A 19,166-nucleotide genomic window follows, 5' to 3' on the forward strand; every position below is an offset into this window, starting at 1 on the left:
GTCTCAGTCGTTTTAATATCTCTATATTTAGAATGGCTTTTGCTTCAGTTGGTTTTAATATGCACAAGTTATTTTCAAGTCTTGCAGAAAAAATATGAATACCTCTTGAAAAATAAAACACTTCATTAGATTCAAAAGATATTTTGTACATATTTTCTAGTAGACAGGAAATGAAGATTAAGTTCCTTTTCATCTTAGGTACATAATATACATTCCTAAGTAAGATAAAAGACTATTCAAAAAATAGCTTGACAACTCCTACTGCATGAGTTGAAATGACTTCACCCGTTCCCACATTGAAAGTCATTTCCTGTTCAGAAAGTTCTCTCCAAGAACAAGTTTCCTGTAGAAAAGTGCAAACATGATTAGCGGCGCCTGAATCCAATATCTAGGTAAGGTGAGTATTTTCCACTTCACATGTTTCAATTACTAGTAAATCTAATTTACCTTATTTCGTCTTTTCCGCTTTCTTTTCAGCCAAATACTTTAGGCAATTATGCTTCCAGTGCCCATCTTCTCCGCAGTGGAAACATTTTCCTTTTGGAGTTTTGTTTTTGTTTTTGTTTTTCTTAGCAATGGTTTTATTTTTCCTTTTTCCTTTCTTCTTCATTTTTACGGATTTGTCTTTCGAAGAAGAAGGAACAAAATTCTTGTTATCAATGAGTTTCGTTCCAGACGTTGACCCCTTAAAAAACTTCTTGGGGTTAGAAATAATATTTATTTCTTTCTCCTTTAATTTCTTCAGAGACTGATATGTCTATAACTTGTTCAATATCATGGTCAGATTATAAGTAATTTTGTTCATAACAACATTGGTTTTGAATGGCAGATAACTCTCCGAGAGAGATTCCAATATCATACTTACTTGACTTGTTTCATTTATCATCGCCCCATGAGCCTCGACAACATTAAAATGGACCATCATATTGAGAACATGTTCGGTTGGTTTCATATTTCATGCAAGTAACGTAGACATACATAATGGCTTCATGTCGAACAAAGGATGATGGTTGCCCGAACATCTCCTGAAGCGACACCATTATCTCACGAGCGGTAGGCATAACCTTATGTTTCTTATTAAGTACATCAGGTATACTTTCTAAGATGTAGACCTAAGCTTTCTCATTAGCCCTTACCCGCCGATCATAGATGTCCCGAACATTTCTGTTTGTTGATGTGATGGGAACCGGAGGATATTCCTCCATTAACACAAACCTCAAATCATCCACAACTAACATTGTATTGATGTTGGATTTCTAGTTTGTATATCCTTCACCGTTAAATTCACCGTTGCTACACGATCGTTTAACGTTTATACCTCAACAACGATCTTCGAGGAGAAGCTGAAAAATTGGAATCTGCAGCTTGGCCTTCTTCACTTATTTCTTCAATTACATCTTAATTTCAACTCTAATAACTCCAAATAAATTACAGGCTCTTGAGAATACATATAAGCTCATAAATCAAGAGCCAATTACAAATTTAATCAAGAAATTAGAGAGAAAATAAATACCAAATCTCAAAAAACCATATCAGTGCACCACGTTCATATAACTCATGAAAAACACTCACCACATCAAAATTAAACAAAATTGAGTGCTTAAATGATGCTCTGATACCAATTGTAAGAGTATATCAGCATGCAGTGGAAGCAACAAGATCAATAAGCACTCTAATTCATTAATTTTGGAAGTAACTAAAGTATGTTTATCTAACACAAGAGGGTTTGATGCTATACCTTTATAGAACTCTTTAAAATATTGATTCTCAATTGTTATATTCTCTGAAACTTACTGTGAACTACCTCAAGATCTTCCCCACTATCTTCTTGGAGTTTTAAAATGAGTTATGGAACTCAAGAACAGCTTGAATGAAAGGAAACTTGGAGAGAAGCTCACTGCTACAACCCACTTGGAGAACAATTTCTTCATTCCGATTTTTTCTGTAAAAACTCTTTGAATGCATGCCTCAATTCCGCTCCGAATCTTCGTTATTTATTACAGGTCTCTCATGCAAAGAAGATGGTTGCATGAGATGCAACTCATGCTTGGAGTTATTGAAACCATATGAAGTGGGTTTGTTGTGAGCTAGTTGATGGCTTAATGGAAAAAACCAAAATTTCATTTTGTGTCATTTTTCCAAAACCAAATGATGTCTAAAAATTAATTTGATTTCAAATATTAAAAATATTATTAATTTTATAAAATTAATTTCATAAATTAATTTTCTAAAAATTAATAAATAATTATTTAAACAAATCAATTAATTATAATTAATTTAATATCAAATATTAAATTAATTTTACACAAATCCACCTTCATATATTCAAATCACATTTAAATATAAATTCTCCTATTTCGTATAATTCTAATTTGAACGTTTCAAATTAACTTATCATGCTACTCTAAAGCTAATTCATTTACGAGCTAGTAGGGGGATCTCATGGACCGACAGATCATGGCTTCAACTATCCAAGATTAATTGGCTAAACTTATTATACCGAATTAACCCTCATTCGTTAACTAATGGGTCACTCCATGAAAGCCCATAGTTGAACTCCCTTCACTGTAGATATATTATGTTTACTCGATATAATCATGATCAGTAAGTCGATCCTTCACAGGTTGTTCGTAATCACAGGTGGGTCAAGTTTACCGTTTTACCCCTGTGAATACATCTCGTTCCTTAAGTTCTCACTGACTCTCTAATGAACAATTTGATTCATAATACTTACGAATCAAGTCGTTTCTCTATCATGAGAATGTGGGGCCCTGATTGTTCAAGACCTTGAATCAGTACTTAATAGAACAACCTATCTGCTAACCCTAAATCGGTTAGGAGTGAATTCCATCTTGCAGGGCTATGTCCCTAGCTATTCATCTGATTTTATCCCCAAAATGAAAGGCTTATTGAGCAGTGCTATTGGACTACTCTCACCTATACAGATCATAGGATAATCCCGAACAAACAGGAGTTTATAGCTAACTCAGGATTAAGATTGAGTTAACCTAGGTTACTTAAAAAGAAATAGTCAGTTTTAACAGTAAACGGTCGTTATAAAGAAAAGTGAATATTTTGTGGTCCAGTCTATATGCAAACTCATTGCATAGGATACCCCTACTCACAAGTCTCTACATGAATGATCTGTGGATCACATCATTTGTGTTACCTACAAAATGGGCCACATCCAATAGTGTTACCAAGATAAGATACCCAATTTCATCCATATACTTATTAGACCATTTAAGCTATATACTATTAACTTGATCCTATTTATGTCACCACATAAAGTTAAAGTATTCACACCATAGCCATGGATATGTTTATTGGATTTTCATAATAGAATGCAAAATCAACAACTTTATTGAATAAATTACTCAATAGTATTTTATTGATAAGTAGAATGTTTAACACAAACTGAGAGTTCTAGGACATTCTCAACAATAGGATCCACTCCTACCTGATTCTAGGGATAATAGATAGGTTGTTCTCTTAAGTGTTGACTTTGGGTCTTAAATAAGGGCCCCACTCTCTCACTGGCTCAAGAGAGACTCAGTTTTCTGGTTGAACTACAAACTAATTGTTCATTAGAGGATCAGTAGAGCTTAAGGAATAAGATGTAATTATACGGGTAAAACGATAATTTTGACCCGGGTGTAATTATGAACAAACTGTGAAGGGTTGACTTACTAATCATGGTTAAATCACGTGGACAGAAATATATCTACAGTAAGAAGAGTGTAACTACTAGACTTTAGTGGAGTGTCCCGACAATTAACAAATTTTGGTTAATTAGGTTAAAGAATTTAGTCAGTTAACCTTGAATCGTTGGTGCTCATAATCTATAGGTCCATTAGGTCCGGCTGCTAGCTCATATCGAACAAAATCTTAGGACAGTGTGATGAGAGAATTTGAAATGTTCAAATTTTGTTTAAGGAATAATCGTTATTATATATGAGATAATTAACGTAATTATATAGTTTAATTGTTGAATTAAACGAAACTGGAGAGTTGTAATTATTTAAATTTGATTTAAAAGTTGTATAGTGAATGGGGATTTACGTTCGGGATTGGTATTTTATTAATTTAATATTTGATATTAAATTAATTTGATAAATTAAACATTTTAATTAATTATTAGAACATATTTTATCTAAGATTAGTTTTAAAGAAATGAATTTTATTTAAAATTAATTATTTGAAAAATTTTTATTTAAAATTAAAATTCATTTAAATTGAGTCTTTTGACATTCAAAAGATTAAATGAATTTTTCGAGTGAGTGGAATTATCCCAAATTCATAGTGAGTGGAACTATCCCACTTTCTCCACTTACTGAAACACCTCAAATTCCACTTGATGCATGCAAAATTAAGCGTCAATTGGAGATTAAATCTCTTTCCATGTTATTACACTATAAATAGAAGAAAATTATTGGAGGAAAAAGTTCATGCAAAGTTGTTTTTTGAAAGAAATTTTTTCTTTCATATTCTCATACCAAAATCTCTTCAATCCCAAAATTTCCTTAGATTTCTTCATAATTTGGATCCCACAATCCGTTCCAAGGTCGAAAATAGAGGGAAAAACTCTTATGGTTGTCTACGAATTGTTCGTGATTAGAAAACAAAGAAGGATTGCACCATTTTTGGAGTTCTACAAATGTTGTACATTCTAACCCTAATTTGTCATGTATGACCTTGCATGCTTATTTACTAAAATTAATATAATTAATGTGCATAATATCCAAATCTCTTCCACATATTGAATGTCAACTATAACAGAAACATATTTAGTAGAAAATGATAACTTTACCTGGATATTTGATTAAAGGGGCCACTGACCATATTTGTACTTTTATTCAGGAAACTAGTTCCTAGAGACAACTTGCAGAGGGCGAGACGACTTTCAAGGTTGGAACAGGCGAAGTTGTCTCAACTAAAGCAGTGGGAGACCTAAAGTTGCTTTTTGGAGATATAAATTAATTTTTCTTAAAAAGTATTTTATGTTCCTGATATGAGAAGGAATTTAATATCTATCTCTTGTTTGTTAGAACAATTGTATAAAGTATCTTTTGATATTAATGAAGTGTTCATTAGTTCAAGAGGTATTCAAATATGTTCTGCAAAACTTGAAAACAACTTATATGTATTAAAACTGTAGGAAAAACCATCGAAGGTTTTTGCAGCAGAATGCAGGGATCGATCCTAATTTCGTTTTTCCAAAAAATTCAGAATTATATAATTAAAATTAAAGAGAAGGTTACGCATTAAAACATAATTTCATAGCATGCAAAGAAAGGAAGAAAGGAGAACTAAACTTTACCTTTGAAGAATGACTTCTTCAAAAACTCCCTCGAACGAATCACGTTCCTTCAATCTCAATTGGGGCACCACCAAAATGGAGCCTCTTTTATTCTCCTTAGAGTTTGAGAATTTTCAAGAGGTGTGGGCTCTACTACTTTTTGGTAGAGGATGAGAGAGAGGAGAGAGATTTTTCCCAGAGAACTTTTCTCTGTGAATTCCTATAGAGAATTGTTCTTTGAAAGTTTTAGGGAGGAAGCAGAATGAGAGCCATTCATTCTTCCCACTTTACGTATGTGATTGAGAGATCAGGGGAAGAGAGTTGTAACTCCCTCCCTTTAATTAAAATTAATTTAATTTTAATTAAATTTAAAATAATATATATATATATATATATATATGTTATATCAAATATAACATATAGCTTATAGTTTTATATTGTATCAAATACAACATAACCTACAGTTTTATTTTCTCTCAATAATACATGACATTTAATATAAATCTCAATAAAATTAGTGTCTTCTAAGAGCTGCAACACATAATTTCATTGTGAAATCACAATACCCTTAGATGAACGAGCTAATTCTAGGTCAAGGAAGTAATGCAAGGAACCAAGGTCCTTTAGCTTAAAAATAAAGTCTAAGTGAACTTTCAACTAATCAATATCCACAATAGATGCACCTGTGATGATAATATCATCAACATAAACAAGAAAAGCAACAAAACTCTTACCAGTGCCTCAAGTAAACAGTGAGTAATCAGACTTGGACTGAGAGAGTCCAAGAAGTAACAAAGCATGTGAGAACTTATCAAACCATTGTCGAGAAGCTTACTTGAGTCCATATATTGACTTATGAAGCTTACAGAGAAGGCACTCCCCCTTACTAGTAATAACATCATGCTTATAGCTCAATGGTAGATCCATGTAAACATCTTCAATAAGATCACCATGCAAAAATGCATTATTCACAGCTAATTGGACTAAAGGCCAATTCATAGAAACAACTAGAATAAGAAGAACCTTCACAGTGACTAACTTAGCCGCTGGAGAAAAAGTTTCGATATAATTAAGCCCTTCTTGTTGTGTATAACCTTTTGCTACAAGACGGGCTTTATACCATTCTATAGAAACGTTGGCTTTGTGTTTGATCTTGTAGACCCACTTGCATCCAATAGAATGTTTTTTTGAAGGAAGAGGAACTATAAACCAAGTCTTGTTAGTTTTCATTGCCAACTCTCATTTTTATTGCATCACGCCGGTGACTATAGGGAACAACTTGGTGATAATCTGGAGGTTCATATTATTAGGATTGGTGTCCTAATTCTCCTAGAGTCTCGTTGTTTTGTAAGGATGCACATTGTTCAATGAATAAAATAAATGTTATTTAATGCTGGCATTTACTTATATTCAATATACAAAGCTCCTTGGTTATCTTATGTGAACTTAAGCATGTATATGTGATATACAAGTGGATCATGCCTTTAGTGATAACCTAAATCGGTCTGTCGTATAAGGATTAAGGTGGGATATCTAATCTTGGTGACACTACGGATACGGTCTGCTTTGTAGAGGTTTGCAAGTGTTGTAAACTACTACAGGTGGTAGATCCTGACCATTCATGTGGAGACGTGGAGCGGGGGTGTCCTATACAAAGAGTTTGTATAAGACCTGAACCACGAGATGACTAGACTCTATATATAACGTTGTTGATACTAGAGACTTGTATCTCACCTAAACGACCATAGGTGACACGACCTCAATCCTGAGTGTTTTATGAACTCCTTCCTTTAAGGGCGGTCCTTTGATTAGTATTAGTTTGAGTGGCCAAATTACCAACTCAACATGCCTACCTTTTTGGGGACTTGTCTGATCTGGGAGTTGGGAACTCAATCCACAATATGGAATTCACTCCTTTCCCGAAGCAGGGATAAGGAAAGATATTGCTCCCTTAAGGGCTAATTCTGGGGCTTGAACATAGTGGCCACAGCTTCTCTTTGGAAGAGAAGATTCATTCATAGCAGGACTGTGATTTATGTTCATTAGAGAGGGATCAGTGGTACTTAAGGAGACAGATGTAACTATAGGGGCATAACGGTTATTGGCCCAGTTTTACTTACGAGCGATCTGTAAAGGGTTGTCACACTACTGATTGGTTAAGATGGACACATAATATATCTGTAATGAGAAGAGTTCAAATGTCGGTCTTTAGTGGAGTGCCTGGAAGTTAACGGATCCCGTGACTAAAGAGTTTCGTCAGTTATTCACATACCGTTGGAGCTTTGGATCTACAGGTCCACGAGGTCCCCTTGGTAGCTTGGATTCATGTTGAAGGATCAAGTTCTTGGTGTTGATTTGAAATGTTCAAATTGACAAGAGGTATCTTGATTATATATGATATAATCGGTATGATGTATAAAATACATACATCTAGTGAATGATTGATATAAATGAGATATACATTAAGTACCATGGAATAGGAAAAGAACTATGGTTTATATGTTTCATGAGATGAAATATTAAAACCATAGGTTATAAATATAGTATGATAAGTTGGTTATCATTTATATTTATAATAATATTAATTATTAGATAATAACACTTTTTCTTTTAAATAACCAAATGTAGTGGGTGGTTATTGATCATGGTAACCGTGAGTTTAAAAGGAAATCAATTTCCTATTTTTGAAAAAGAGTTTTTTTACAGAAGTTTTCACAAAAATTTTGATAAGAATTTGAGTTTTCTATCCAGCAAAAAGAAACTCACGGAAGTCGTCAAGTAAATACAAATTTACTAAATGATGGTTGGGCTAGGTAAACGATCATGCAGATGCTAGCTAAATGATTGTGCAGCTTTTGCTAGATGATCGCATAGCTTTGTTAGATGATCGTTGGCCCAAGGTAAACGATCGTGTAGAATCGACCGAGCTAAACGATCGCATAGCTTTTGCCAGACGATCACATAGTTTTATCTAAACGATTGGTCATCGACCTATACGATAGGTCTCCGACTTCTCCCATTTGCCCAGTCGTGTACCCGATCGTTGTTTCCTCCGTTCGTCTGCCTCACACCAAGTCTGAACAGAGCCCACCCTCTAAATTCTCACACCGAGAATACCAAGGTCGCCTTGTTGGTGGTGTGAGACTCAACTCGACACTGTCGAGGTTTTCTGGAGGCCGTTCGTGGTGCTTTGGAGGAGTCCATTCACTATTTCGGAGAAGTTCGTGACCGAGGGGATCGTTGAGGACGAGGCGAAGTGTTCGTGCTGTGTTCGTGTGGTGTTGCGATTGTGTAGATTGAGTGTTCGTGGTTGTTGTTGTTCGAGCAGTCGCGCATCGGAGTGTGGAGACGCTTCAACCTTTGTTAGTATAGTTTTTCTTTCTGTACATTTGATGTTCATGCTGTAATATCTCTATATATTTGCATAACTATTTGTATTGAAATCGACTGTAAATGATTTGTTGATTCATGATTGTAATTTGGAATAGTCTGCTTCCGCTGCTCATGAAAATCGTGTTTTTGATTTCCTTCAATTGGTATCACAGCCAGGTTCTCTGATATTCCAAATTACAGATTTGAATCAAACGGTTTTTACAGTCGCGGTGGGTTTCTACATTTGTAGTTAACCGTTTTCTGCATTTGTGGATGAATTGATGAATGTTTTGGGTTTAAATTGTCTTTTTCTTAAAGCTTTCGTTATAACAAAGTGTTAATTGTAAGGGCCCCTGCATTTTTGGACGAAATTAACTTTGCAATTGAGTCTTTAATTCGAAAAGTTCGAGTTCGTCGAGTCGTTCGTGATGAAGCTTCGGTGCATGGCGATATAGTTCTCAACAAAGAAGAAGATCAAGCGTTGATCGGATCGTGTAGCCTCAGGTAAACGATCGTAAGGATTTTACTAAGCGATCGTTTAGATTTTTTTTAGACGATCGTGTAATATTTTCTAATCAATCGTTTAGCTAATGCTAAGCAATGGGGTAAATTGTTTACCATATCGCGTGCCATTAGTTGTGGGATCGTGCAGGAGCTGAAAGTAGACGATCGTAGTGGGAGCATGCGATGCTCATTGTTTAGTAAAAGGCACGCACTAGACGATCGTGTAGTTAGCAAGCTTCATCGCTTCGTTACTACCTATGCGATCGCACGTATGTGATACGGAGACGCTAGCTAAGCGATCGCTTAGGCGATGGTGCTTCGCAGCATCGTAGTCGCTTAGACGATCACGGAAGGCAAGCGCTGTGCATAGCATGCAAAGCAATTGTGTACTTCAGGCTTCATCGCTTAGTAAAGGTACACGATTGTGTAGTAATAACTAAACGATCGTTTGGATTTTTCTAGACGATCGTATAGTAATGCTAAACGATTGTTTAACTCTGAGAGCGCTAGTAAATGATAGAGAAAAGAGTTTGTTTTATCGTGTAGACGATCGCGGGGTGCTTAGTACACGATGGATGGTTGGAGAAGCGATGCTTTGCCGAGCGGTTCAGGACCTGGTTCACCTGTTTAAACCGGAGACTCCTTGTCTTTGTAATAGTTAGCTTTCCCTTTTGTGTTTTAAGGCAATTTTATCTGGTTCATCAACTTTTATTGCTTATACATGTGATGTATGGTACTTATATGTCAAAGTGTTTGTCATATAGTTAAAAAACCCACCTTAGATTATGCAATTACTTATGCATCATGTATTATAAATGTTATAATATTGCATGAAGAAATTACTTGATAGCATGCGCATGCATCATGAAATATAAGAGTTATATTTTGCATGCATTGAGCATTATCATGCATCATCCTTTTATTATAAATGTTATAATCTAATGGTGAATAGAAGCATGTTTTGATTATTTCATTGTGGTTTTGTATAAGTGTTATATAAAAAAAGTAGTAATGAATGGACAATGCATTGAGCATGACACTTAGGCCGTTTATAAGCATTATGAATGCCTTGCATGTGTTAGCTTCGCATTGTGGTTGTTTCCGTTTATAAGTGTTATAAAGAAAATTAGACCTAAAATCAATAATTCAGATTTGCATGTGGACTTAGGGTGAACTCGAGTTTTTTAAAAGGGATTTAAAATTGGATTGAGATAGACCTAAGTTCAAGTGGTTCTAAAGAGTTTAGTAACCTAGCTTAATCTTTTAAAATCGGTTTAATAGGATTAAATTGGTTGGAATAAAAGATTAAATTTATTGTAAACTTATCTATAAGGGACCTTTTGTCTAAGGCGGGTTCTGGCTAGGCTGGGATTCTTAAGTTGACAGAAACATAACACCCCTACCTAGGAACCTACCTGGAAAGGTGAATTAGATAGATTTTCAACAAGCATGGGGCGTTTTGGTCAAAGACTCCGTTAAAGAGTTTAATGGATGATGATCAAAAGTTGTTCAACTATCCAAGGTAAATGTTACTCTTGGGAAAACCTAAAAGTCACTTAGTTAAAATCATTAGCCATGTTTTTTTTAAGTAAACTAAACTCTAGGTTATAAAATATTCAGTGGGAGAAGGAGGCGTATCAGATATGTCTATGATTCCATTCACGTTTCTCCCTGTATGTTCACACTGTGAGATTTATGCTTGGCCTCGAGATGCCCCAGGATGCATCCCCCTTCGGATGGTGTTTGCAGAGTCAATATCAAGGTGGACAAAGAGAGTATTTATAGTAAGTGGGTGAAGGGTGTGTGCCAACACGTCCTATGGTCTCTATCATTGGTTCACACCGTGAGATCATTCTGTATGCCCTCGTGTTGTCTTCGATGCAGCCCCCTTCGGATGGGTTTTGTGTAGTTGGTCAATATAAAGGTGAACTCCATAAATGGATAGGGTCGCTTTAGGTTTTGTCCCAATTGGATTTTTTTCCTTCGGAATGGCCTTTTGGAACGGACCTCTAGGGCTTAAAATGGTGGGTCACACTTATGAGAGATTGTTAAATAAGTTAATGATCTCTTGGCCAAATCAATGATGGTTAGTCGTTATAGGAACAAGAGTTGTTCTGGTATTAATGACTGGTTAAGATATTCTCAATTTAGAGGAGGGATAACTGACCTCCCTTCGACGGCTTTTATCCTAAATCTTTGAAGCATCATTGTGAAACTAGATGTCACATAGGGTTCATGTTAGTTTTGCTAAAACTTTATTGGATGTTGTTTTGTTTGACAACAGGTATTTGTTTATAACCTGACGTAGGTCAATGTGTTTTTCTTTCAGCAACTCGTTAGTATTTCCGTTTAAAGTTTTTAAACATGACTGATTTAATACAGTGGAAAGAATCCTGTGAAACGAATTTCATGGCAAGCGACCTCCATCCCACTACTCTCCAAAAGAGGAGACAAGACAATAAATATGATTTATTGGTCTTGGAGACATGTCTGGTAGAGAATGATGATTCTGCCTGGATCCTAGATTTAGGTGCTACCAATCATGTCAGTTCCTCTTACCAAGGATTTAGTTCCTGGCAAACGTTGCAACAGGGAGAGATGACTCTTCGAGTCGGTAATGGTGAGGTTGTTTCAACTGTTGCTATAGGTAGGTTGAAGTTATTTGTTAACAAGAAACGTTATCTGTTACTGGATAATATTTTTGTAGTCCCTAATATTAAGAGGAACTTAATGTCGGTTTCTTGTCTCATTGAACAAGGCTATATTGTCTCCTTTTATGAGAATAAAGTGTTTATTTTCAAGAATGGAATGGAGATTGGTTATGGTTCAATGGAAAATAACTTATATGTACTAAGGCCGTTAGTCATAAAAGTCTTGTTTAAAACTGAAATGTTCAGTACGGCAACAATAACTAAAAGACCAAAGGTTTCTCCAAAGCAAAACGGCCATCTTTAGCATCTAAGGTTAGGTCACATCAATAGGATTGAAAAGTTGGTGAAAAGTGGACTTCTAAAGAGTTTAGAAGAAAACTCTTTGCCGGTATGTGAATCATGTCTCGAAGGCAAGATAACCAAATGACCTTTTACTGGAAAAAGTTACAAAGCCAAGGAGATTGTTGAGGACGAGTGCGAAGTGTTCGTGCTGTGTTTGTACGGTGTTGCGGTTGTGTAGATCGAGTGTTTGTGGTCATTGTTGTTCGAACGGTCGCGCATCGGAGCATGGAGACGCTTCTACCTTTGTTAGTACAGTTTTTCCTTCTGTACATTTGATGTTCATGCTGTAATTTTTCTGTATATTTGCATAACTGTTTGTATTGAAGTTGACTATAAATGATTTGTTGATTCATGATTGTAATTTGGAATAGTCTGCTTCCGCTGCTCACGAAAATCGCGTTTCCGATTTCCTTCACATATGTATATGAGACATTAAGTAAAAAATTGTTAAAGGAAGGAGATAGCTTTTTATAGGATAAAGCTTTCTCAATAGGGAACCGAGATGAAGTGTGTTGCTGTAAGGAAATACCACCATATAAAAAATTACAATGACAATCTTGCAAATATGATGGTTATGTTGATGTTCTAAGAGATCGACGAACTTGAGGTTGAATGACATTCTGAGGAGGCAAAACAAATTGTGATTGATTATCATTTTGAGATTGAATGATAGGTCTATCAACAAGTTGTGGCATAGGTAAAGTCAATTCATTATTAACAGGTTGTGAAGCCAAGCCAGTAGCTTCAACATTTTTTTTTCAGAAATAGATGCTTATGTAGCTATATTTTCATAATTAGGAACTCCTTGAACAACATCCTCATGGGCAACAGAAGGAGAACCAGAAAATTCAAAAGACTGTGGCAAAACAAGTTCAGGAAATGGATCAATAACATCCATTTGAATAGCAGTTGTGTGAAAAGGAAACACATTCTCGTGGAATACAACATCACGAGATACAAAAAAAGTGTTCTTCTCAATGTCATATAAACGATAACCCTTCATCCCTGGTGGATATCCTATAGAAACTGATGGAATAGCTATAAGATGAAATGAGCTGACAATGACGAAGCAAAACATAAGCAACCAAAGACATGAAGTGAGTGAGTTAGTTAACACACATTCTCCCCAAAATGTGATTGGAGGACGGAAACAAAAGAGCCGATGTTGGTGTTCCATAAGAGCAAAACAACCACACATGAGAATTGGTGAATGACTCTTTTAGTTAAAAAATAATATGTGAATGTTAGTTCAAGTGCATTATCAAATCGAAATATCTCTACATGAGCATTGTACTGATTTTCAAACAATCCATAAGAAATAACCATGTATATCTCCAATAATCATCAACAATAATGAGAAAAAAACGATGACCAACATGTTTATTAGACTGATAAGGACTCCAGATATCACAATGTATCAAGTCAAAACTTTATTTGTAACACGGTTATTCAATGAAAGACAACACAATTATTATTCTTTTGTTTGGTGAAGAAGATTGGTTGGAATTAGCATTCGAAGAAGAATTCTTGACCGGAATGACCAAAGAAAAGGCCTTATTCATCGAAGGTTCAGGCTCCATAAGAAGTAACTATGTACGAATTTGACTTTAAATCCCATAAGAGCAACGTCCACAGGAACAAGAAGGTATATAAGAAGCCAACTCATTCCATAAGGTCTTAATCTATCGCTTGTAGATCTACCCAAATGTCAATCGAAGAAATAGAGCTCGGAGAAATCTCCTTGGTGTTATCCGAATGTCACAGGTAAATAATACTGGTGTTATCCGAATGTCACAGGCAACGTCCACAGGCTCCAAAAGGTATAGTTCGTTTTTGCGAGAAAATTTAAAATCAAAACAATACTGAAACTTTTGATACAATATTAAGACACTCAAAGGTAAATAATGTGATGTGCTCGATTCTTATTAATCAAAGTTGGGCAAATAAATAGCCAACAGCATGTGGACTTAAACCACTTTGTAACAAACTATTTAATAAATATAAACATAACAAATGAGAAATACATCTTAATAGTTGAAATTAAACGAGAAGACCAACGTCATCAAAGCCAAGCTCACGAAGAACCTCCTTGCACTGTGGAAGAGCATTCTTCACCATGAAGCCAAGTGGATTGGCTTGACGAACAGGATCTGTAATGCCATCGTTACCAGTAATGCTGATTCTGGCAAAATGACCATATCCATCGGTAGGAATCTCACTGCACTCCTTATCGGCACTCTCCATCAATGACACTTCACAAATCTCCTCCTCATGGTCTCCGTCCACCTCTATTCTGTATTCTCCGGTCTTGTCCGTCACCGCCTCCCCTGTAAATGTCTTATTTGCAGCATTGGCCTCATCCCGGCATACCAATTTCACCTTAGCGCCTGATCCATCATACCACATTTATTTTAATCATTATTACATATAATATTATAAATGGGTATTTATTTCTTTAATCAATTATGTTAATTACCTTCCAAGAATTTGCTGATGCGGGTGAAGAATTGGATGCGGCAAGTGTCACAATAAACCTTTCCCTCGATGAAGAAGCGATCTTTGCTGCAGAGGGCAACGTCGAGGAAGGCCAGAAAGCAAAGGGCAGAAACAATGATGGTAGCGCATGATTTTGCCATTTTATTTATTTTCTGTTTGTGCTCTTTGCTTTTCTTTTTTTTAATTGTTTTTTTTTTTTTTTTTTTTTTGGTTGGAGGATGTGAAAGGAGGATGGCTTTAATAGGGATTTCATTCCTTGTTTTTTGGGATGTTAATTGGGTTTTCCCTTTTTTTCGGTGGATGGAAGTTATTTTCGCTGGTTTTAGCGTTGGAGACTCTGTCTCATTGCGTTGTAACTGCTGTTTGTTACGCAATCGTTCAACTTCCCATTTGAAAATTATTTTAAGCCATCTAATATAGTTATATATATATATTGAAATTTATGTTTGTCTTCTCTGTCATAATTTTTATTTTTTCTCAAAATAATACTTAAAATTTAGTCAAATTCCAAACAAAAAAAAATTTGAAAGTCTACATTTTTTTTTTTTAACAAAATTTGATTTTTTTTAGAAAAAAACATTATACAAAGTAGATAATAAAATACGAAAATATATTAGGTGAAGCTATGTGTTTATAAGCTTAATTTTCAAAAATTTAAAATTAAAAATTAAGACATTTTTTATAACCATTTAATTTTTTATTTGGTTTTTAGAAATTAAAAAACGAAAACCATACATATTTGGTAATTTGTTTTGGTTTACTGTTTTAGAAAACGAAAACCCAACAAATGGGTGGTAATTGTTTTTAGTTTTATGTTTTTTAAAAATTGAAAATTAAAATTATTTTTGATAATTATGTTTTTGTTTTTTGTTTTTAAAAATTCAAAATAAGTTTTGATAATTTTTTAGTTTTATATTTTTTTTCATAAAAATAAAATCGAACTCTTTTTGTAATATTTTTCCTTTTGGTATACATAGTTATAACTATTTTTAACTTTTTTAAAATTCATATTGAAAAAAAAATATCAATATTTTGAAAGTTATGATTAATCATAAATAAAATGAAAGAAAATTAATAAAAGTAAAAATATAAGAAAATTAATTTTATTTATAAAAAAATTATAGGAGAATAAGAAAATAACTGAAATAATTAATATTTCCTAATGAATTCACAATGATCTTTATGACAATTTTGTTGCCTCTACAGAGGTCAAAGTGTGTCATGAAAAATTATCATCAAAGTTGTTGGACGAGGTATTGGACGAAATTTGGTCTTCACATTTTATAGTTAAACCGAGTGTAAATTTTTAAAAACAAAAATAGGTTTTTGAAAATGGTTTTTTTTTCCCTTTTAAAATTTCTTAACAATTTAAACGTTTTGAAAATCGAGAAACAGAAAAGCGTCTAGTGTTTGTAATTACTATTTTAATCTTCATTGGTGTGATTAACTATGTATTGTTGATTCTAAATTTTGCATTTATTTTTGTTGAAATTAAACTCTTAGCAATATTTTTTGGTGCTCCAATTATATCTTGTTGACTTAAATCTGAAATAGATAGCGAATTTTTTGTTATTTTTAAGATTAATTTATGGTGAGTTTTGATAATTAATTTACAATTTTTGGTCATACCTTTATTTATTTTGTAAATATCGTACGATTGAAATAAATCAGATCACTTAAGAAAAGTGATAAAGCGAGCAAATTCATTTGGAGAAATAGCAAATTATGAAATACTTTTGAAATATAGCAAATTGTCTACTAGACATGTAGGTCAATTTCCCAATAATCCTAAAATACTCTCACAAGTCTTTTTAATTCCATACACTCTAATTAATTTATCAAATTTATAATACAGACTCTATTGATTTCCTTTGATATTTTCACTCAAAAAAATTCGTGATTTAATTTGAAAATAATTAAAAATTGTATCTCAACGATCTTCTATCTAAAAAAAATGTTTTGTATTTTTCCAAATCTTTTCCTAAATTGACTTTTTATATTCATATTATACTTCTTCTCACTATAAGAAATTTGGTTTTTAATGTCAGTTGAAAAAAAAAACTAAATTGGATATAGAATGCCGATTTCTTAAAAAAAAAAAAAAAAAAAAGAAAAAAGAAAAAAAGAGAGTGCATTTTTATTGTCGATTTTAATCTGACACTAAAGATGAGATTACAATGCCAATTTAAACCAAGAATGTACCTATCATTTTTTTTTTCTTTTCCCTTTAGTAAAAAAAATAACTCTTTTTTTTCTCTACCTCTCCTCCCTCATTTCTCATTTCTCACATAATTTCTCTCTCCCTCTCTCAGCATCTCTCCTGCTCTCTCTCCCCAATTTTTTTCACCATCTCTTTTTTTCTCACAGTGAGCTCATCTTTAGTTACTTTTATTTTTTTTTGGCTTGTTTCTGCGATATTCCCTTTATGTATTCTCTCATGTCTTTGGTTTCAACTCGTCCCGTTAGAAATATTGAGTGTGCTAACTTTAGTTAAATTTCTTTTATGTATTCTCTAGTTTGAGAGTAAAAAAAGAGTGTGAGAGAGTACTTTTATAATTGAGAATGGAAGATAAAATTGTCGTGTGTGATTGTAACAATTTTTCACATAGTGAATTTTTTTCTGGTCGAAGTTTATCTCCAAATTTGGAATTCTCCACATAAATTCTTTTGTTTTCAATTTTAATATTTTTAATTTCTTTATTATTTTTCTATTTATTTCTGTGATAGAAGTGTAAGATTGTTTTCTCAACAATATCGTGGTTGTAGCATCTCAAATGCTACAAGACATTACCATAATGCTACTAAATTTAACGTGCATAAGTTGCATTTTCTTGATTCTATGAGCAAATTATGTATGGCAAGTGCATTTAGAGTGTGGCGTCCCAATGCCACGGTGAGTTCTTATATATATACCTTATTTGAGCGGCGTGTCTTGGAGGAAGATAATGGATCGAAGGTTCAATTAGAGCTCTTTAACAAACAATCAGTAAAAATATGTGCAATTTTTTAGACTATATAAGAGTTTTCTTTTGGTATTTATTGAGTTGGGTCTCTCCTAATAAAACATAACAAATATAGAGACGCAACTTGCTTAAAATTGCCACATCACAAAAATGGTCTCTCTCAAGAGATGCAACTATATTAAAAATCTCAACCACTAATATCTTTTTTTTACGAAAAAAATATATAAATGTCAACAAGAACGTAGCTAAATTCTCTCATTCCACATTTTAATTACAATACCTTTGTAATATATATATATAAATGAATGAATGAAAGTTTCTTAATCTTTCCTCTCCATTTGATTTCCGAAGTTTTCCATTAACCGTTTGTGAATGTTTTTCTCCGAAGTGTATATATATAGTGAAAGTTTGGGATGGGATTTTAATGAAAGACCTTTTGATCCTCATAGATTAATTCTATATTTATATTGATGAAAATGAAATTTTGTTGATTATATCAAAAGAAAAAGAGAATCAATATGCTACTACTCTGGAAATTGATTCAATTTTAGTCTATATATTTTTAAATATTTAATTTATATATTTTTAAATATTCAATTTTTAATTCCTATATTTAAAGATTTCTCAAGGAAATGGGACCTAACAGAAAATTTCATTTATGTAGAAAAAGGCAGAGGGAATGAGGGGAAACAAATTTCATGAAGCTAAACAATGATCATAGAGATGATAAATGTATATTCCTATCTTCGTTTGGCTCTTTTTTTAATGTATTATTGATATGTAATTAATATTATAAATACATAATATTGGAGCTTTTTAAATATAAAAAATATTTAAAAATATTTAAACTTTATAAAAAAATTCTAAAAGTTTTTTTCATAAAGTGTAAATATTTTTGAGATTTTTATATTTATAAAAATTTTCTTAATATTATTTAAATTTTAAGTTTTATATTTAATAACAAAGATACCTGATATGGTTGATCATACGGTTGAATTTTTTTTATATAAAAATTCCTCAAATAACATTAACACAAATCAGAAAAACCAGTCACATCCTCCTACAATACAATTTGGACAAGCCAGAAAGGATATCCACACAGTAGATGAAGAAGACTAAACGGAATATGTGGCCGAAGAATGGATCAATCTGTTACAGTTCCTATTTGCAAAAATTAGGCCCGACATTTCAGCATCTAAGCATTGAATCGAGCTTGTTTTTAAATATAGCAAAATGAATCAATTTATTTTAAAATATTGCAAATTATTTCTATGATGAGGAGAATTAGAAAATAATTAGATGATTAGTATATGTTAGTTAATATTTTTTTAGTTGTTAATTTAGATTACTTGGTATTTAATTAAAACTATTTAGCTAATGGTCTTATTTTCTTGTAAGGCTGTAACTAGCCAATTTACGGTTGTAATAGAAAGCTTTGGAATATTCATTTGAATGTAAAACTTTGGTTCTTTTGAGGGTGCTCTCTAATTTAGGGATGGATTTGTAAACCCCTAAACTTGATTTATTAGTTAATTATGC

At 33.2% G+C, this 19,166-nt stretch overlaps 2 protein-coding genes across 2 annotated transcripts; both read right to left on the reverse strand.

Annotated features, from left to right (window-relative positions):
- Positions 1–448: 448 nt before the first annotated feature.
- Positions 449–886, reverse strand: LOC150036998 (uncharacterized). The gene is made up of 4 exons (XM_090311845.1): positions 765–886; positions 678–685; positions 617–624; positions 449–535 (listed from the first exon to the last, which is right to left on the reverse strand). Exons 1-4 carry the CDS (start codon positions 884–886, stop codon positions 449–451), a joined length of 225 nt encoding a protein of 74 aa, XP_090167971.1.
- A 13,180-nt stretch (positions 887–14,066) lies between these two features.
- LOC120074523 (olee1-like protein) lies at positions 14,067–15,006 on the reverse strand. The gene is made up of 2 exons (XM_039027677.2): positions 14,645–15,006; positions 14,067–14,555 (listed from the first exon to the last, which is right to left on the reverse strand). Exons 1-2 carry the CDS (start codon positions 14,802–14,804, stop codon positions 14,209–14,211), a joined length of 507 nt encoding a protein of 168 aa, XP_038883605.1. The 5' UTR covers positions 14,805–15,006; the 3' UTR covers positions 14,067–14,208.
- Between the last annotated feature and the right edge of the window lie 4,160 nt (positions 15,007–19,166).

Source organism: Benincasa hispida, chromosome 3 (assembly GCF_027475165.1).
Source record: "Benincasa hispida cultivar pf3 chromosome 3, pf3_genome.v1.1, whole genome shotgun sequence".
Classification (NCBI taxonomy): domain Eukaryota; kingdom Viridiplantae; phylum Streptophyta; class Magnoliopsida; order Cucurbitales; family Cucurbitaceae; genus Benincasa; species Benincasa hispida.